The sequence below is a fragment of the Rana temporaria genome, chromosome 3 (assembly GCF_905171775.1).
Source record: "Rana temporaria chromosome 3, aRanTem1.1, whole genome shotgun sequence".
Lineage (NCBI taxonomy): Eukaryota > Metazoa > Chordata > Amphibia > Anura > Ranidae > Rana > Rana temporaria.
In genome coordinates, this window is record NC_053491.1 from 202232071 (window position 1) to 202245512 (window position 13442).

The 13442-nt window shown below is 39.6% G+C and overlaps 1 protein-coding gene across 1 annotated transcript in view; it reads left to right on the forward strand.

Moving 5' to 3' along the window:
- Positions 1-12643, forward strand: part of DCN (decorin) — a 62271-nt gene extending 49628 nt beyond the window's left edge. The window contains exons 7-8 of the mRNA XM_040344142.1: positions 7635-7773; positions 10407-12643. Of these exons, the coding sequence (XP_040200076.1) occupies positions 7635-7773; positions 10407-10601 (334 nt within the window). The 3' untranslated portion in view covers positions 10602-12643. The remainder of the gene's footprint in view (positions 1-7634; positions 7774-10406) is intronic.
- The last annotated feature ends 799 nt before the right edge of the window (positions 12644-13442 follow it).

The following is a 13442-nucleotide window of genomic DNA, read 5'->3' on the forward strand; positions in this document are numbered from 1 at the left end:
GGGGGCGCTCGCTCGTCCCACTCCTTTCCTGGCCGGCCGGGTAGCGTGCTTTGGATACGGGTCTGGTATGGATTGTAGGGGGACCCCCTACGCCGTTTTTTCGGCGTAGGGGGTCTCCTTACAACCCATACCAGACCTAAGGGCCCGGTATGCTCCCGAGGGGGGAACCCATGCCGGATTTTTAGTTAAAATCCGGCGGGGACTTCCCCCTCAGGATTCATACCAAACGCCGCACACGTGTAGAATTGGCGGGAATCCAAGTCGGATCTCCCGTCGCTTCTATGACGCGCTTGCTGGGATGTGCTTTTACTATTCCAGTGAGTGCGAGATGTCGGCACCCTGTTGCCGAGAATCAGCGCGATGCCGTCGTGCTAAAAACACATTCTCGGCGGCAGGCACTGTATGTAAACGGCGTTAAAGCCACACATGTGAGTCATCACCAGAAATGTTAGAGTGAGAGCAATAATTCTAGTGCTAACCTCCTCTGTAACGCTAAACATGTAAACATGTAACCTGTATAAATGTTTAAAGCGTCGCCTATGAAGATTTCTAAGTTTGGCGCCATTCCACAAGTGTGCTTGCAATTTTGAAGCGTAACATGTTAGGTATCTATTTTTGCGGCATAACATCATCTTTCACGTTATACAAAAAAATTAGGTTAACGTTACTGTGTGTTTGAAAAATTGCCATGCAAATACTGTGCGACATAAAGAGTTGCAATGACCACCATTTTATTTTCTGCTAAAAAAAAAACATATATAATGTTTGGGGGTTCTGAGTAATTTTCTATGAAAAAATTATGATTTTTACATGTAGAAGAGGAGTGTCAGAATTGGCCTGGGTAGCAAGTGGTTAACAGTGATTGTGTGTCAGCTTGAGAGGTGTGTATCAGCTATGGGGAGACTGTAGACTTAGTAACCAGCTCTCCCCTTCCCCCCCACCTCACACTCACTCCCCTACTCTTCTGACCCTACTTGTCAGTGTCTCATGTCCTGCAAAAAAAATCCATCCTATATCCCGACATGAAAGGCTACCTACTTATCTGCACAAACTTTCCTCAGACCGCAGCTCAGCTCACCTCTCTCTCTGCATTGTCAGCATAGGCTGTGCTCCGGCTCTGGCTTCTCTCAGCGGGGCACTGGAGATCGAGTTGGGGGTTGGATTGGAGGGCTGGAGGGTACAGAGCGAGTGTGCAGGAGAGAAGGATGGTCGGTGCTGCTCTCCGAGTGGTGGTGAAACCGGAATTGAAGGTCTGCGATACGTCCCACCTATCGTCCTCCGGACCCGCCAATCAGCAGGTGCAAGAGGGTGGAATGGAGTCATGATTGATTCGATGTAGAGTGGGACTGGGAGTGTAAACAGGACACATGGCCTGCACCCTGTTTACACTTCAAACACCGCCCAATGAAGCTTTTCAGCTGCAATAACCTGATTGCTGCAGTCAAGCTTCTAGTGGACAGCTTAGTGTCTGGTGATTGGACACCGGCTATGGCCACATTTGTCCAATGACATCAGCCACCACCTCAAACCTTCATACAATGAGGAGTAGTGACAAGAGATAACCGGCGATACTTTTATTTTTTTCTTTTGGTGGGTTGGCAGGCATTGTATATCATGATTGACAAGAATCTGCTTTGTTGGATGACATCACTGATAATGAATTTACTTGGTGGGACATTTTTACTATGTACCGCTTACTCATTCACCAGAGGGGAGAGGGCTATATCTAGGGGCCCCCTATTTTTAAAGGGGGTTCCAGATTCCAGATTTTAAAGCCCCCCAGCCTGCAGATCCCCACAGTGACCAGACCAGGGTTGTGGACCCTGACTTCATCCCTGGCATGTTGATGCATAGGGCCTGCATGACGTATGCTCATTCCCCCTTTTCCTTGACAGGCTACATACTCAAATGAGGGTGTAGTATGTATTTTGGAGGAAGCCTATGTTGCATGGTGCACCCCCTTAAAATCTGTAGCAGAGCCTCATCAAAGATATGGGTCTAGTATAACATTGTATAAATAATAATTAAAAACTCCCCCAACCCCAACAGTCCTTAACAAAACACACCAGACCGCTAAGGGTCTGGTATGCATTTTGGAAGGGGGGGGGGAGGGTCTCTATTTTGTTTGAAAAGAAAGCAAACCTCAAAGGTAAATATAGCTTACCATCAATTTAAATGCCATTTTGCTGTAGTATATTGTATATGTCATACAAATGTGTCACTTTACAGGAAGGTCTAGGACATTATCAAGCATGTTCTTTAAAAAAAAAAAAAATGTTTTTTTTTTTATGTTTCACTTTTATTAAGCATTAAAGTGATTGTAAAGTCTCGTTAAAATAACAAATAGGTTATACTTACCTCCTCTGTGCAGTGGTTTTGCACAGGGAAGCCTGGATCCTCCTCTTCTCGGGTCCCTCTTCGCTGCCCTTGGCCCCTCCCCCTTGTCGAGTGCCCCCACAGCAAGCAGCTTGCTATGGGGCACCCGAGCCGAGCTGCATCTCCGTGTGTCCATTCAGACACAGACCTGCTGTTCGGCCTTGCTCCCTCTGTCCCCTGATTGGCTAACTGACTTTGATTGACAGCAGTGGGAGCCAATGGTGCCGCTGCTGGTTCTCAGCCAATCAGGAGGGAGAGTCCCGGATGGCCCAGGGACTCGTAGACATCGCTGGACAGAGACGGGGCTCAGGTAAGTATTAGGGGGGCTGAGGGCAGCTGCTGCACACAGAATGTTTTGTATCTTAATACATAGAATAAAAAAATCATCTCCCTTTACAACTCCTTTAATCACTGCTCCCTCCATTTGTACAAATCCCTCAGTGCCCAGGTCTCCTTGCTTATTAGCCCTGAAAACGTTCAGAACCAATTAAAACATTTCAGATCCAAATCGATGGTGTTTAAAATTCAAACCTTCAGCATAGTTTGAAAAACCTACTGCAAACCACAGCCAGGTACATTTGGCTCATCCCTATTCACAACTTTATGTTTACACTAACGTCCTAGGGGATGTAGATATAATAATTATTAGCTGTAGTTCCCTAAGATCTGAAAGTTATTTCAAGGGTTCCTTACTGTGAAAAAGGTTGAGAAAGGCTGCCCTAGAGGCACAATAATTGGAAGGCAAGCACCAACATACAACACACTTTCTAAATGCTGCCTCCTTTCTCAGATAACACATTCCAGATTGCACAAAAATGTGCTTTTGTGAATTTTTTTAAAGGAAGCACCTGAAATATATAACATACCTTGGGCATGTACAAATTCCAAAATACGGTACACTGCTTTACTAGAGAGTTATTAGGCTTCAATATACAGCTGCTGTCATTATCTGTTTTTTTTTTTTTTCCTTAACTGACAGTTAAAAATGATGATGACTTTAAGCCAACGCTATAGTAGAAAAATCTCATATTCTCATATTCCTTAAAGCATTGTGCAAATGACATGATTTATTAAACACTATTAATAATGCATTATTGATATTAGGCTGGATGTATAGATTGTAAGAGACTGTAGACACCAGACACCTGGCAACTAGTCCTGCATAGCATTAACTAGTTAAGGAGTGGAAGGATTTGCCCCCTTAATGACCAGGCCACTTTTTTGCGATAAGGCACTGCATCAATTTAACTGACAATTGCGTGGTTGTGCGATGCTGTACACAAACAAAACTTATGTCCTTTTTTCCCCACAAATAGAGCTTTCTTTTGGTGGTATTTGATCACCTCTGCGATTCAATTTTTTTGCGCTATAAACAAAAAAGCAACAATTTTGGAAAAAAAAACCCACAATATTTTTCACTTATTGCTATAATAAATATTCCCCCCCAAAAAATTAAAAAAAAATATTTCTTCACTTTAGGACGATATATATTATTCTACATATTTTTTAAAAAAATAAATAAAATGCAATAGGCGTATGTTGATTGGTTTGCGCAAAAGTTATTGTGTCTACAATCTATGGGATAGATCTAGGAACTTATTTTTTTTATTGTTTTTTCTAGGGCTGTTACTGATTAAAATTTTCGTGTTCGATTAATCGTTTTTTTTAAATCGATTAATCAACTAATTTCGATTAATTATAACGCACATACAGATCCAACTACTTTTAGCTGATCTCCTTGCATTGCAACCCTGCATTAGTCAGTGGTAAATGTGGTATACACCATATACAATTACCCGACACTAGTTAGTTTCCACAATCCATGACTTAACTTCACAGTTCACACAAATACGTTTTAAATTCAAACTGTAGCACTGACGTAAGTAATTGTTGATAATTGGGTGGATGTTTGTGCTGTAGGTGGTACGTCAGCGATGTATTTGAACCACGGAAAGCCAATTGTTTATTGCAGTGAATGCAGTAAACGTTGTTGCCATCGTCTACTTTGCCATCAGCAGTTTAAAAAGGAAATGCTTTCTCATCTTTCCGCTTACATGCTTAACTGCAACGTTGCTTTCATTGCTCGCCATTGTTGTTTACTTTCTAAACATCAACATTTTATATAACACCCCTAGGATCTCTTTCTGTCACACTGTTAGCATTGGAGGTTTTGAAGTTCTCACAGAACTTTTCCCTTTTTGCCCCCTTCCCCTGATGGAGCCTGATGAATCCTCCTGCTACACAGATGCAAAGGTACCTCAATCCAGTGGGTGCAGTTTGCTTGCATCCAGGAGGGTAAGTCTCACTGTCCAGGCTGTCCGGTGACGTCATGGACATCAACGTCACCGGACTCCTCCTCCCTTCTGTTCGTTAGCAGATAGAGGCACTTGGGAAAGGGGGGAGGATTTCGGTGATGTGACGTGACAAAACTCCCTAAAGACTCGTAAGCCGGCGGAGAGGTGAGTACTTAACGACGTAATTAACGATTGATCGAGGAATTAATCGTTAATTTCCACAGCCCTCGTTTTTTCTAGTAATGGCAGCAGTCTGCGATTTTTAGTGGGACTGCAACATTGCGGCAGACAAATCTGACCCCAAATAACACTTTTTGGGGACCAGTGATATTATTACATTAATCAGTGCTATAAAAAGCACTGATCACTGTAAAAAAAATGATACTGGCCAGAAAGGGGTTCACACTAGGGGGCAATCAAGGGGTTAAATGTGTTCCCTAGGTGTGTTCTAACTGTAGGGGGGATGGGCTGCCCGAGACATGACAGAGATCATTGCTCCTGATTACTGGGAACAGTAGATTTCTGCCATGTCATCTGTCAGAGTGGGGATGGGCCTTGTTTACAAAGGCAGATTTCCATTCTGCCCCTGTACTAGGCGATCCCGGGTGGCTGGCAGACATCGAGTCCGCCCGATCCACTGGCACGCTAACGTTTGCCCAGGAGAGCCAACCTGCCGCAGTACAACTGCGACGGCTGGTCTTAAAGTGGTTAAATAAATAAATAACTAAAATATTCAGCCTGTAAAAGAATATTAGTAATAAATACCTGTTTTGCTGCAAGTGAAAGGAATCTCCATTCACTTACAGAGCTGCGATCACAATTGGTAAATTTAGTACTGCTTGGATCAGGGGGTACACCTAGTGAGAAATCTATTTTTGTGGGGGTCTATTGTTGCTGTATAGATCTGTTGTTGTTGGCTGGGGGTCTTATGTTGCTGAGGGTCAATATTTGCATGGAGGGATCTACTGTTAAGGGAAAGGTCTTTTGCTGCTGGAGGGTCTATTACTGCTGGCCTCTGGGAGATCTGTTGATCTGCTGAGGGTCTATTTTTGCTGTTGTGGTATTGTGTTGCGAGGGGTTCATTGTTACTGGGGGGAGGTCTGTTGTTGTGTAGGATGTATTTTTGCTGTGGTGGGGTCTGTTGATGCTGGGAGAATCCCTTGTTGCAGGGGTGGGGGTCTATCAAATTCCATACAAATAACTTAGTAGCACAAAATGATACTTGGTTCTGTATTCTCTCAAATTGGTAATGGGAGGTGGGTAGGGGGTGGAGCCAAGAGACTGTGCTCAGAGGTGGGTAGAGGGCAGAGAGGACGGGTGACTTAAAAGGGGGGAGTTCCTGTACCTATTCTCTGAGAATAAAAGCCCTGTGTAAAGCACTGTGTAAATTGATGGTGCTATACTGTATAAGTACCTATAATAATAATAATAATAATAATAATAATAATAATAATAATAGTCTTGTCACGAAAACATGGATGCCAGTGCAAATAAAAAAGAAAGAATTGTTTTCCTTGTTGGAGCAAATTGGATCAAGCTTTATTGTATATTTTTTTATTTTTTTACCTTCTTTTGGATCAACTGATGTTTTTCCCCTCAGAGATTGTCTTACTTCACACTCTGCTTAAACTTTGTGTATTAGTACTGCTTGAATCTTGAAGAAGAGGATATATATATATACCCTACTGCTCAATTGTTTCTGTTGCAAGTGCACTAATATAGCTGCAATCACCTCAAGTTAGATAAGGAAAGTAATTAAAAAAGTGGATTCTTTATTCTGGTCAGTGGTTCAGTGCATTGATGCAAGTGGGTAAGCAACAAACAATTTTTAAAAGGTCAGCATTGACAGCTTTATTGTTACTCTCATAATAACTTTCTCTTAGGCTAAGCAAATATCCTGTCTCTGCCTCCTTGTGGCAAAGTTTTATAGTATTTAGCTCCCTGTTTTGCTTTTTCAGTGCTTACAATTGTTTTTACACATTTATCAGTTACAATTGTTTATATAGCACTGACATTTTACTAAGTGCTTTACAAATATTCTAATATTTATGTCCTCCCTGAACAATACTTGGTCACATAATATTTGGATTGTACAATATCTGTGCTCTTGTAGAACAACTATGTAGTGTGAAAGCCTATGTAAGCAATCTATTACATTTCCAAAAATTGTGTAAACTCTTCCTTGGGATTTAGCAACAACAATGCAGTGTTTGTGTGCCTATCCAGTTGTAACAAATGGTGCCAATTAAATTTTTTTATGGCTAAGTTACAACAACTGATGCTTGACATTGTGGATTTATGGTATTTAGACAGTGCCAAGTCACCCATGAGGCCATTTTAAGCAGCTGCTAGAACGATGAAAGATTGTATCTAATAATATATATTTTTTTATTATATGACTGTGTTTTATGTTTATTTTTATAGCTCTGAATAATGGGAAGTGGTGTCGTGCCCAAAATGTCTTGCATGTTTTTATATGGTTTATTTCCCAAGAGATAAAATTATGTTGGGCTCTTTCATCCGTTTTTTGTCTGTATTTCCATGATTTGCGCAAATGTTGTGTGCCCTTTGAGAGAAGCCTTTGCTGTCTAGGATCCCCCTTTTACTTTTATCAGGCTCAGCATCACTAAGCTGGCTGCCAGTGTGTGTTTGTGCTAGCGTTGGCAGAAATGGTTGCCTTGAGCAGCATCTGCCCCCAACACAGCACATTATCTACAACATTTGTTACCTGAGGTCTTCTGTGTATTTCAATTTCTGTAATGCTCCCAAGCACTGTGTATAATATACTATCCTTTGAAAACATCAATGAGATCATGGTGAAAGTAAAAGGGGTAGGTCTTTTTTCCCTAAGCCTGTATTAAAAAATCTAAATTATTAATTTTGTATGAATATCTTTATTTGAATATATTTTTTCTTGTTTATACATATATACAAATGATACATTGTCTGTCATTATGGTTGCAGATTGGGGTTGAGCTACAACAATATCAAAACTGTGGAAAATGGGTCAATTTCTGATGTACCTCATTTACGGGAGCTACATTTAGATCACAACAGTCTGACACAGGTGCCTGGTGGGCTCAATGAACACAAATACATCCAGGTAGAGTATGAGTTTTCTTCTGTAATTTTATTATTTTTTATTGCAACCTTTCCCAAAGTTTCTTCTGTGTATACAAGGGTACCTTATATCTCTTCCTGCTAACATAGGCTTGCCCTGCCAGACTACAACTCCCAAGATCCAAACCATATTGTGGGCTAGCTCTTGTGAATTTAGCAAAATGATGCAACATAAATTACAGTTTTATTGTATAAGGCATAACTTTTTGAGGTGGACAAAAAAGGTCCATAAGATCCTTACTATCCTTATGCCCCGTACACGCGATTGGAATTTCCAATGGAAAAAGTCAGACCGACTTTTTCCATCAGAAATTCTGACCGTGTGTATGCCCCATCTGATTATTTCCATCGGAAATTCCGAGGAATTCTGTCGGAGTTTGGATGTGATTTTGGTCAGACAAAGGTCCGACAGTGTGAACGGGGCTTTACAGTATTCATAACATTATTCTAGCAGCATGTATATAATGTAATTGGTTAATATCTGTGTGTCCCACTAGCTGGGTAAGCAAAAAAAGAGTTGCTGCACTGTCATCAAGAGGGTATCCACCATGTATTCTAAAGTAAATGGATAAAGTTGGATTTTGGCGTTAAATGTATTTGTTTATATGATTTGAGGTTAGTCACTATTGTTTAGAATTATTTAAATGCAATATGATCATATGATATCCTAGTCTAGACGGGCAGACAGCAGTTATTTTAATTATATTTTCCTTCAACATCAAATATTTGATTTTAGTAGCAGTTGTGTGTATTGCATATTGAATGATAGTGAGATAGTGAGAAACCTTAGCACATTAAATAATGATTGTACAGATGTCGATCATGCCTGTCAATTTTTTTACATTCAATGACTGCTAGCAACTATAGCTGTTAGTTGTAATCATAGAGTTCTGCAAGCTGGGAAGGCTCCCGGGTCCCCCCATCACCCGCTGGAAGAACACAATAGCCCTGCAGGAGGGATTTTCCCATCAACGCTGACTGTTGATGTGGGTATCAAGTGATTTTCTTTCTTTCACCCATGGTGGAAGTAAAGAAAATTAAATCATCTTTACCAGTTACCACTTACCAGTTCATGCCAATCATTACGGAGTGTGCAAAAGCCCCCAAATCAAGAAGATAACAATTATGACTGATTTTAGGCTTCCTAGCAAATAAGAATGTATACTGTTTACTGTATTAGTCATGGATACAATATTGTCATGGGCCATACTATTTGTGAAAGAATTAGGATTGTGTATTCATCTGTGACCATTGTAGGTCTCCACAATCTTTGCAGAAAGTTAAAGGCACTCTAATTAATAGAAAAGCCATTTGGAGAGTTGTCACCAGAACAGTTGTCCCTATTGGAAAAGTTCTCCTCTATTTGCTTCTGGTAACAACTGTAAAGTTGTGAACTTCTGTCTCAATGACAATGTCAGCGAGTAAAACAGAGAAGGTAAACTTTCCCAGTTGGGACATAAATAGCAATACAAACCTGGCAGATGTTCTAACCATTCCACGCTTTATCCAAAGAAGCAAATTGCTCCCTGAATAATGTAAAAGATGGGGTCATGCTTGAGATAGTCAGTGAAAACTCCAGGGAGCAGGATGACTCTAGCAAGGAATTGCTGTCAATATCTGGCCCTTGTGCAGAAATGCTGTAAGCCATCCCAAAGCTGACATTGGATTTTGAGCCCCTAAGGTCCACAGGACTGATATCTCTGTGCTTATGATCTATCATGCAGCAAATATGCAGACCTCAAAAGGGGTACTTACAGACCAACTGTGGGATCTGGCCAGAAAGACTTTGCCCCCTCCACTGGGCATACTCCCTAAAGCCGCGTACACACAATCAGTCCATCCGATAAGAACGGTCTGATGGACCGTTTTCATCAGTTAACCAATGAAGCTGACTGATGGTCCATCGCGCCTACACACCATCGGTTAAAAAAACGATCGTGTCAGAACGCGGTGACGTAAAACACAATGACGTGACCTGAAAAAAACGAAGTTCAATGCTTCCAAGCATGCGTCGACTTTATTCTGAGCATGCGTCGATTTTTAACCGATGGTTGTGCCTACTAACGATCGGTTTTGACCTATCGGTTAGGAATCCATCGGTTAAATTTAAAGCAAGTTGGCTTTTTTTAACCGATGGTTAAATAACCTATGGGGCCCACACACGATCGGTTTTGACCGATGAAAATGGTCCATCAGACCGTTGTCCTCTGTTTAACCTATCGTGTGTACAAGGCCTAAGAAGTCTTCAGAGACACCGGGTATACTGCATCCCTGGACCTGTAAAGTGCTCTGTGGCTGACTTACACAGTATACCATATTTATAGGCGTATAACACGCACAGGCGTATAACACGCACCCTAACTTTAAGAGGGAAGTTTCAGGATAAAACCTTTCCACGGCCCCCTGCGTATAACATGCAGGCACAGTTTACCCTCTTGTATCAGAATTAACCCTGTGCACACATAATGAATGATTAAGAAAAACTATTTTACGTGAGTTACAATAAAAATTAATAATAAAGGTTAACAAATACGTGAAATTACCTGTGCGTGGAGTGGGGGATTTAACTTCTCTTACATAATATGTATACTAACAAATTATAATGATATTTTCTAGGTTGTGTACCTCCACAACAACAAAATTGCTGCTGTCTCAACAACTGATTTCTGCCCCACTGGATACAACACAAAGAAGGCTTCTTATACAGGCATCAGCCTTTTCAGCAATCCTGTTCAGTACTGGGAAATCCAGCCAGCCACATTCCGATGTGTATATGAACGCTCTGCTATTCAAATTGGAAACTACAAGTAAAAATGATTTGCTGGCCAATGTTTTTTATTTCAATTAAATGTTCCTTTGTTTGTCTGCATATTTGTTTCAAAAAAACCTTAGCAACAAATAAAAAGTCAAATACTGGAAATGGCCCCAAATAATAATTTCATGTTTCATGAAACATTGGCTTCTCGGATCAAAAAGGGGATTTGCTAGTGATGGAGTTCATGATGCATACCCATTGTATGAAGGCAATTGATATTGCATGAAACATGGACTTTTATTGATGTACAATATTAAGACATTTCATATTAATTATAAATACAAAGAAAAAATGCATGCATTAGTCAATCAAGTGTGAGGCTCTTGCACAAAAAAGAAGAGAGAAGTTTTAATAATGTTTAGCTTTCAACCACTAAAACATTGCAAAAGTTGGTCTTGAATAAACAGATGTAGTCAGAGTCAAAGTTTGATTCTATCTACTTTGCCTTTTGGGATAATTTACTAAAGTGTGTAAAATATACTCCAATTACATGTATGTTTTCTAAATCTGCTTTTCTGAATTTTTCCTTAAATTGATTGGTCTTTTGGCATCAGCACAGACTTGTTGAGTTTACACCTTTTATTAAGTTATTCCCTAAATTGGCCAAAAGTGAGAAATCCTGCAACTTTTTGAAATAACGAAATCTATACTGTATATGTAATTTTAAAATTCAGAAGAGACAGAATTAACATACATAGCACGATGGTTGATAATATTTTAAATTGACAACATTTTATTCATTTAAGGATAAGTCCTCTAAACCAAAAATTATTAAATTGTTCTGATGGGTGAAGTCTTTCCTCTTGAGATCTTACTGTTGTAGCATTCATATTTATACCCCTGCCAAGTTCTTTACACACTGGTCACGCTCTTACCACTGAATTATTCATTTATCAGTTAGTTTATATAATTGGGGATTGAGCAGGAGGGTCACAGTTCCTCAATCAGCTTTGTAATGACTATAGTAGAGCAAAGATTCTGGATTTGGAGTGTGAAAACCGTAAGAGATGTATGAAAGCCAATGGATGGTTCAAGCCAGTGGTATCCACCCAAAACCCCACATTTCCATTTAGTATTTTGTATTTCAATAGGTTATAATAATGGAACACGTCAAGCACATTAAAGATGGATTTTCACTGCAAACAGCCTGTAATATCCACAAGAAAACAAGGAATTGACCATACATAGAGGGTACCAATGATTACCTTAGGAGACCAGAAATACATGCTTTGGAGTAAAGAATAATTTGGTCATTTCAGATTGTTTTCTGTGGATGTTGCAATAGCAAGCTAATGAATCATCTTAGTGCTAATGGAGAGAGTGTTTCAGACAGGACAGCACTATGTAAGTGCATGCCAGTTCTTCTTATTAGTTCATTGAGAAATTAGACCTCTTTATGTCTACCTGTCTAAATTTGTAATGTTCTGATAAACAGGCAATGCATATTTTGCATAACATTAACATGCCATAATTTTTATTTTATATTAGTATGTAATAGATAAAACCACATTCATAATTTGTCCCCCTATATACTTCCCTACATAAAGGATGATTTAGTTCCAAACGTACACATGAAATATGTCCTATGCACACATCCTTCAGTTGTGTAGTGTTCTATATAACCCAACTAGCTATTGTTCTCACTTTAAATATTGTAGTTTAGAAAGTTTATATTAAAACTACAAATTAAGAAATTTGAACATGTAATGAAAAACCAGTCAACTATGCAAAAATCAACATTATGCTGATGGCTAACATGGACCACTGATATTCATTGTAAAGTTCTCCCTAGGATTTGTGGATTGGAATTAGTTAGTACACTAAATCCATGGAATGTTTGGATATTCTACTGGTTTGCAGTGTATATTGATATTGTTCAAAGTCATAGTCAGTTACAGATATACTGTACATGTCTGTTAGATGTATGTGTGTTACAGTACAGTATTGTATTGTAAGTGGAACTGTTAAGTTTTTAATAAGGAATAATTTGTAAAGTGCATTAAAATGTCAAAAGCTCACACATGTTGAATTTTGTAAATGATCGGTGTGATGTCTTTTTTGGTACAGTGTATTATTGTGGATTGGTTGACACTATGCAGATCAAAAGATTATAATGATATATAATTTTCTATATACATAATCAGAACAGTTGTTTAAAGAAAAAATCATGAGAGAAATATCTGTGCCAATTTGTCAATCACCTTTGAAGCTAGTTTCTTGGCTGTTGACACTGTACATGATTTAACCATGTCCTGCCTGCCATATGCAAAATGACAGCCGCAGGGTGGTTGTGTTAATCTGAATAGGTGTCATATGATCAATTGATAAAAAAAATTTGGGTACAGTGTTGCATGACCACGCATTTGTCATTCAAAATGCGACAGCACTGAAAGCTGAAAATTGGCCTGGGCAGGAAGGAGGTGAAAGTGCCCAGTATTGAAGTAATTAATCATTTACAGACCCATGTAAGTATGGAGCAACGGGAGCTGGAGCTTACAACTAGTTATTAGAGTATTTGCTCAGATTTTTTGTGATCTGGTGAATTCAAATATGCACTCTGCATGACTTATCATTGACCGTAGATCACTTAGAAACATTTTCCAGTTTTCTTCATAATTCCATACTCCCTTTTGAAGCACAGGTCCTCATCTCATATATACTCAGTATGAGTGTGGGTTTTAACCCCTTCTTGTCATATATACATGATGCCAAAGCATCCAAAGTTAGGGTGTGCTGCATCATCAAGACCTAACATAGAAATGTACCCAAGGTTATTGTCAGGAGTCAGCAGCTGGGATAACCAGATATATGTAGCTACACCAAGAAATTGGGACCAG